The 8,258-nt window shown below is 42.5% G+C and overlaps 1 protein-coding gene across 1 annotated transcript; it reads left to right on the top strand.

The window, feature by feature from the left end:
• Nucleotides 1-6,993: 6,993 nt before the first annotated feature.
• On the top strand, nt 6,994-7,917 carry LOC136628856 (olfactory receptor 6B1-like). The gene has a single exon (XM_066604949.1). The coding sequence runs from the start codon at nt 6,994-6,996 to the stop codon at nt 7,915-7,917; it is 924 nt and encodes a 307-aa protein (XP_066461046.1).
• Nucleotides 7,918-8,258: the final 341 nt, after the last annotated feature.

Genomic DNA, 8,258 nt, shown 5'->3' with positions numbered 1-8,258 from the left:
TCTTTGTCCCGTGTTAACAGGTACCCGATCAGTGACGCTGAAAGGAGTCCCTAACAGGGCCAAGATTCTGGACAGGGCCCTCTGCCTTTCCGTTTGTATATCTCAATGGCCAGGGGATTGTTTTATGTGTGTGAATGAATAAAAATAATAAGCCTCTTGGTGTACATAAGCCGCCAGCCATGAGCAATACTGCTGGTAGAGAGGATAAGGTATGGAAGACTGCAAGGGAAATAGTGAAACAAAGAGAAGGCAGAGATGCAGTAAGTAAAGGGTATGAAGGGACAGGAGTATTAGACCCCCAGCATTGGGATAGGTTTGCAGAAAGTCATGCTGGATAGGTTAAAGATAATGGATTACGGGAAATGTTGAATAGGTGGAAAAAGGCAAGTAAAGATATAGAAGAAGGTTTAACAGTGGTAATAGTTGCTAAGTGAAGTGATGAATATAAGTATGTGGGTGGAAATGGGCATAAGTTGTATTGTGTTTGTCATCAGATAAAGCATTTAAAAAATGCGGTACATAAGAGTTTTTCTTATATATGTGATTGTTTGCTGTTGGCAGTCCTATGTACAGTAAATACAATCCCAGTTCCTACTTCACATGATAAACTTATCAGTCCGTATATGAATGAATAAAACCCCAGTGAGTGTGAATTTTCAGTTTTGTAAGGTGGGGCAAGTACATTACACTCTAGGTTAATTTTAAATAGACACAGGAGCCCAGGCTATTTGTACATAATAGAAGATGGTTATAGGCAGTGAAACCTGTTATACGGTTCAATTATTTGTCTAGAGAGGTTTCTGTGTTCTATAGGGGATACGTTGAATTCCAAAGGGTGGGGTACTGTGCTGTAGAGGGTCTACTTGTCTTTGCAAAGAAATGTGAATTGAGAATTGGTTATATTTGGCTGCACAGGAAGGGCCCGTATGTTGTATAATATGAAATATATACTGTTCAATGGCTGAACATGAAATAAGAAATGAATTCAAAGCACAGGTATATTATGCTCCCCCCATTGCCGGGTCAGTTCCCTCTTCCACCTCCACCCTCTCCTCCATCTCAATTCCAACCGTCTCCCCCTCCCCACCCTATGCCAAGCCATCCACTCCAAGGTGAAACATTGGACTGGAGGGATGGACCTGCTGGCATTGTGGACAACAAAACTCGGATTGGAGAGAGAGCTGCCCTGCTTGCGGAGCTCCTCGGCACAAACTGGTTATGCCTATGCTCACTAGATCTAAGGCTAGTGAGTGGAAGCATGAGGACAAGGAGGAGACGCAGGGAGCAGAGGGTGGTGTAAGAGCAGATGTAACACAGGGGGAAGGCAGAAGGAGCCAATATGATGCAACATCACAAAAAGTCAAATATAGACCATGGACGCCACAAGAGCATATGTTGCTCATACAGCAATTACTACACCCCATGACCAGACCTATGCCTTTCTTTAGACAAATAGCACAAATACAAGACACATACTCTGCAGCATCAGCTGATCTGGGTCCTCTAAATATGTTGAAACAGGGGAGGCAGTGGGAACTATAATCTTAAATTATGTGAAAGACTATTGTGGCACAGATTGGGATAAAATTAAACATAGAGAATTAAGAAGTGGTAAGATATTTTTAATTGGTCTAGAACGTTGGGCAAAAGAAAAAATTAAGAGAATCCTCCTTGTCTCTTTCTATTATCACACAAAGAGAAGGAAGACAGTGTAGAACAATTCTATGCCCGCCTTCAACAACGTTGATCAGATCTAGGGTATAGTGGTATACAAGAAATGGGCGAACATGTACTTGGTATGGCCTTTGTAGATGGTTTATGGGAGCCCCTGAAGTCTAAACCCATAGAGGATAAGCCAGAGTAGAGACAGTCTGAATCTTCGGCCCTTTTACTAACAGCAAAGGGCATTGAGTTAAACTGAAAGAAATGAAAAAAATAAAGATGATTGGACAGTCCTGCCACAAGTGCGCAGAATTCTCCAAACATGTACACCCAGGCACTCCAGTCTGTATTGCAGGCCTGGACTCTGCCTGATTGGACTGTGCTGTTGCAATATGTTGATGACCTTCTGCTTTGTGCTGAGGATCTGAAAACATGTCAATCTGCATCTATTTCTCTTCTAAAACATTTAGCAGAAAATGGCTGCAAGGCTTCAAAGAAAAAATTACAGCTTTGTAAACAAAAGGTTGTGTTTCTAGGCCATTTCCTAGCTCAAGGGGCCAAACATCCCATAGAAGAATGCAAAACTGCAGTTCAAGCCATTTCTGTACCTTCTTCTGCTGCCAAACTCTGCACCTTTTTGGGACTTGTCTCATACTGCCGTCCTTGGCCGGTCATGCGACGGCAGTATTGACGCAAAAACATGGAGGATGTCCACGACCACTTGGGTATTACTCCATGAGAATAGATCTAGTGGCCCGAGGAGCCCCCTCCTGTGTCCGTGCAGTGGCAGCAGTACAAACAATGGTTGACAAGTCTTCTGACTTGTGGTTCTCACCCCTCATGACATCCAAAATATACTCACTCTAGCTCGTCAAATAAGGTTGCAATGTGCCCTGCCCCTAACATCTTTTTCCAATGGTGCACTACCTTGAACCCGGCTACACTTCTTCCAATCGAGTATCCTGGTTCAAATGGGGGAGGGGGAGGTATAGGTGATTTATGTATTACAGATCAGCTATTTTTAAATTTTTTTTTTGCAAATAAGATCGTGATCTATTTGAAATAGAATATCAGCATGATTGTCTAGCATTGATGCAACAAGAAAATTCAGGTTTTAAAAACAGTTACTGGAACCCCTGTTGACAATGCATACTTTGAGCTTTTTGTAGATGGTACCAGGGTGAGGATGGACGACTCCACACCGAATATGCAGTGGTCACACAACAAGATGTCCTAAAAGCAGAAGCTCTGTCTCCGCATGTCTCATCACAAGAAGCGGAACTGAAGGCCCTCACTGAGGCGTGTGGAGTGGCAGAAGGTAAGATAGCAAACATTTACACTGATTTCCAGTATGCATTTAGTATAGCTCATGATTTCGGCTCAATATGGAAGGCCAGAAAACTTTTAACTTCTATAGGACAACCCATTAAGAATGGTGTAGCAGTACAGAACCTCATGAAAGCCCTACTCCTACCGGACAAAGTAGCAATCCAAAAGGTGAAAGCACACACCAAAGTCAACACCAAAGAAGCAAAAGGCAGCAGCCCTCAAGCCATGGAAGAAAGAATAAAAGAGGATACTGACCGCACAAGTCAGAGACTATGATTTGGACATTGATAAAAATTTGGACATTGATGTACTAAAGACATTACAGTCACAAGCCAGCAAAGAAGAAAAAGATAAATGGACTAATATGGGAGCAGCAGAACAGGATGACGTATGGCGGACAGTCAGCAGAACTTGCCTACCACGATCCCTGTACCCAATGATGGCCCAGATGATCCATGGAAAGACTCACCTATCGAAGGCAGCTATACTACTGACGCTTGAGAGAGAAAGGGTGGCCCCTGGGTTCTCTGTAGCTGCTACATCATTTGTCCAGTCTTGCATAATCTGTGCCATAGGCAACAGGGCAGAAGTAAATTGACCGCAAAAGCACTTGCCTAGGCCACTCTACCCATTTCAGAGATTGCAAATTGACGACATTCAGCTCCCAAGTGTTGGGAAGTATGAATATGTGCTTGTTGTTGTTAATGTCTTTTCAGGTTGGAGGCCTACCCTGTTACCAAGGTAAACAAGCAGGTAACTGCAAAGAAGCTCATGAATGAGGTAATTTGCAGGTACGGGGTACCAGAGGTAATCGAGTCAGATAGAGGTACACATTTCACAGGTGAAATAATGCAACACATTGTGTCTGCCCTGGGTATCTCCAAGGCATTTCACACCCCTTATCATCCACAAAGTAGTAGAAAAGTAGAAAGGATGAACGGTACCCTAAAAATTAAAAATACAAAACGCAATGCAGGAAACAGGCAAACCATGGACTGAGTGCCTTCCATTAGCCCTTTTCTCACTGAGATATGTACCTGGCAGAAAGACCGGGTTATCACCATATAAAATTTTGTTTGGGTGTGCACCCAGACTGGGCCTGTATTTTCCACAGCAGTTGCATGCCCAGTATGGTGCGCTAACTGACAATGTTATGTCTTAGTGCTCGTCTGAAGGTAACGCACAACCAGGTGTTTTCTTCAATTCCAGATCCTAACTCCCTTGAGGGAACGCATGACCTACATCCCGGAGAGTGGGTGGTCATAAAAAGACACATAAGGAGGGCTTTGGAGCCCAGGTTTGATTACCGAGAATGTATGGCTGAATTAGATCGTCAATATGATTATTATACAGTAATGAAGTCACTAGAATATAAAAGAAACATAACAGTGGCATTAATTTCACCATAGACTTGACAGATAAATATACAGTACTATGTATAAATACTACCAGCATAACAAATCGTACAGTTTGGGGACAATATTTAACTGTGTTAGATATGAGACCAAGGGTACACAATGATAATATGGTAAGAATACCACATACCTGTATGAATGTGTCCACAAAGAGCCAGAAAACTATTGTACATTTTAATATTTCTTTTCTGGCAACGCAACCCTGCACCAGAATAAAACGAGAATGGTATGATACCCTATTAGGGGGAATTGGTACAGGTGTAGGGGTTTTGAACTCTATAGATTTAGAAGTAATGAAAAATAAGATGGCAGGGGTAGGAAGAGATGTGTCTAATCTGGTCAACATTCAGGCACAATGGATGCCCTCCATATTCCTTCCCCAACATTAGGATATGATAAGGATGTATTGATGCTTTTTAACCTAGGTTTTGCCGTTTAAAATGATTTGTTTGTAAATATGAGTAAATTCATAAACTATACACAATGTAGCCTGCAATATGTATGTATGATTCACGAGAAGGACAAAGCGCAATCAGATTTGATGACAAATAATAAAAAATTGTTGAGAAATATTCAAGAATGTAATTCCAGTAGCATCTTGGATACAGCCCAGGGCTGATAGTGTAGAATGCTCTGATGAGTATTGCACTGGAGAAATGACTTTTTATGAGGTAAAGGACACAAGCCTGATGTGTAAGTTTTAGAGATGAGCGAGCATACTCGTCCGAGCTTGATACTCGTTCGAGTATTAGGGTGTTCGAGATGCTCGTTACTCGTAACGAGTACCACGCGGTGTTCGGGTTACTTTCATTTTCTTCCCTGAGAAATTTGCGCGCTTTTCTGGCCAATAGAAAGACAGGGAAGGCATTACAACTTCCCCCTGCAACGTTCAAGCCCTATACCACCCCCCTGCAGTGAGTGGCTGGCGAGATTAGGTGTCACCCGAGTATTAAAATCTGCCCTTCTCTATATGCGCTCAATGGGGCCGGCGGCAGCAGCGCCGACCACATTGAGAACATATAGAAGACAAATCATTCTTCTCTGCCACAGCTGTAACAGCTGTGGCAGAGAAGAACGATGTTTGCCCATTGAATTCAATGGAGCCAGCAATACAGCAGGTTCCACTGAAAGCAATGGGCTGCCGGCGATCGCGGGATGAATTATCGGGAAGGGCTTAAATATATAAGCCCTTCCCTGCAATTCATCCAGAAATGTGTTACAATAAAAATATATACCGGCGTATAAGGCGACGGGGCGTATAAGACGACCCCCCAACTGTCACCTTATACGCCGGGAATACAGTGGAGCAAAGAATAAAAATCATTACTCACTTCTCCTGGCGTTCTGCGGTGCTGCTGCAGGCTGTCGCTCCCTCCTGGTCCCCGGCAGAGCATTGCTTTCTCTACGAAGGGCTTTAAATCCCCGCCTCCAGAAACACACGTGCCTTCAGCCAATCACAGCCAATGACAATGATGTCATTGAATGGCTGTGATTGGCTGAAGGCACGTGTGTTTCTGGAGGCGGGGATTTCAACCACTGCGTCCAGAAAGCAATGCTCTGCCGGGGACCAGGAGGGAGCGACAGCCTGCAGCAGCACCGCAGAATGCCAGGCTGAAAATACCAGAAGAAAAAGCACTGCATGGAGCACTTTTTCTTCCATCCAAAAGCCGTCCAGCTGGGTGGAAAGCGGGTGGACCCCATTATAGTCAGTGCTATTTTGTTCCATCCAGAGACGGAACCATTCAGCCGCGGGGATTCCCCACTCCTGCTCACAGAGTGGAGCAGGAAAGCGGAATCCCCAGTGCAGATGTAAACCACCCTAAGGCCCAATGACCATGGGAAAACTATGCACAAATCAAGCCACCCATTGGCCCAGAAAACAAATCGCAGCATACTCTATTTTACTGCGGATCCCGCATGGACAGCTTCCATTGAAGTCAATGGAAACCGTCCGATCCGCGGCACAACCCCAGCTAACACTGTGCACGGACCGAGGTTCGGCGGGAAAAAAAAAAGTACTGCGCATGTGTGTGGCGCTGGCCAACGTGCCCGCAGACATCCGCAGTGCAGAAGAAAGATGATCTGTTCGGGGAGGAGACCAGCACCGGATCTGGACAGGTAATTATGTGTCCCCGGCTGCAGGCAGGGTGTGATTCTGCTGCGGGCTCCTGCAGGCAGAATCCGACCTGCCCGTGGACATTGGGCCTAATATGTGAAAACATTTCTAGCCATAAACTAAGAGTTTATAGTCTCAAATTTCTCAAATTTATGAGACTAAATAAATTCAAGTGTGAATCATGCATGCAAGATTATGTTACAATGTCGTTTTTTCTACAGATTTTCTAGTTTTCTGGTACGTATTCATTTATTTACCCAAGTAAGAAGCAGATTTATATTGTATGATATGTATGTAAAATAAAAAGTATTTCACTGCTCAGACAAATCGAGCTCATGAAACTATTGTAAGCACTCAGTGCGGTTTGGCAGCTTAACATTTGACTAGATTTTGACCTTAAGATGTATTATATTTCATCCTATATGGCTCTGATGCGCAAAAAATTCACATTCAATAGTGAGTAATCAAAGAATGGCAAACCAGACAAATGTGAAGGAATTTATTATTCTGGCATTCTCCAATATTCAAGAATATCAGAAATTTTTGTATGCGTTATTCTTAATAATATACATCACTACTCTCACGGTAAATATATTCCTTATCACCATAATTCGGTTTGGTCAACAACTGCATAAACCCATGTATTTCTTTCTTGGCAACTTATCCTTTTTGGAGTTGGGTTATATTTCAGTAACGGTTCCTAAAATTATAGTGGATATCCCAAGACAGAGGAAAAGCATTTCCTTTTCTGGATGCATGGCTCAGCTTTTCTTCTTCACTTTCCTGGGTGCCACAGAAACCATCCTACTTGCAATTATGTCCTTTGATCGATTTTTGGCAGTGTGTTATCCTCTACGCTACACAAGCATCATGAGTCATAGGGTCTGTTTTATTCTAGCAGCTATGTCCTGGGTCCTTGGCTTTTTAACCACTTCATTTCCAATTATTAGAATATCACAGTTACCTTTTTGCAGTGACAATGTTATCAACCATTTCTTCTGTGAATCTGCACCTTTGCTGAAACTATCTTGCTCTGACCCTTACTTCGAAGAACTGACTGTTATAATCTGTGCATCATCAGTCATCCTCTGCTCACTTCTCCTTACTCTGATGTCCTATGGATATATTCTTCAAACAATTCTGAGAATCTCATCGGCTACAGGAAAGCAGAAAGCAGCTTCAACCTGTGCTTCACACCTTATAGTGGTTACTACTTTCTACTCCACAGCATTTGTTATGTACTTGAAGCCCACTGCCAGTGAAGGATCACTAAACAAAGTGATGGCATTGTTCTACGCTGTCTTCACCCCACTTATCAACCCATTTATCTACAGCTTACGTAACAAGGAAGTTAAAGAAGCTCTTGTATTGTTTTTAAAGAAACAAGTGTTATAAATATTTGATGACGATTTTCTTGCTGTGCAAAAAAAAAGTGTATTTTATATATAAAATTTTGCGGAAGTTTTGCCATGTGGAGTACTAATTTGGCAAAAGATAATTAGGACAGCCCTTTCAATAAAAGTTAATCAATAAGTTATATGTACCATATGCTGCAATTGGTGGCATTGAAAGTTTTAACTCATCCCACAAAAAACAAGCCCTCATATGGCTATATCAAAAGAAAAAATTAAAAATGGCTGTCAAAATGTGATTATTTGGTAATATCTTCTATTTTTGTATTTTGTATCTCAAAATTGTTTCAGTCTGTGATGTGAAGCAAAACCAAAACAGGATTA

This window comes from Eleutherodactylus coqui, chromosome 5 (genome assembly GCF_035609145.1).
Source record: "Eleutherodactylus coqui strain aEleCoq1 chromosome 5, aEleCoq1.hap1, whole genome shotgun sequence".
Lineage (NCBI taxonomy): Eukaryota > Metazoa > Chordata > Amphibia > Anura > Eleutherodactylidae > Eleutherodactylus > Eleutherodactylus coqui.
The sequence above is the reverse complement of the archived record's forward strand: the minus strand, read 5'-3'. Positions and strand labels throughout refer to the sequence as shown.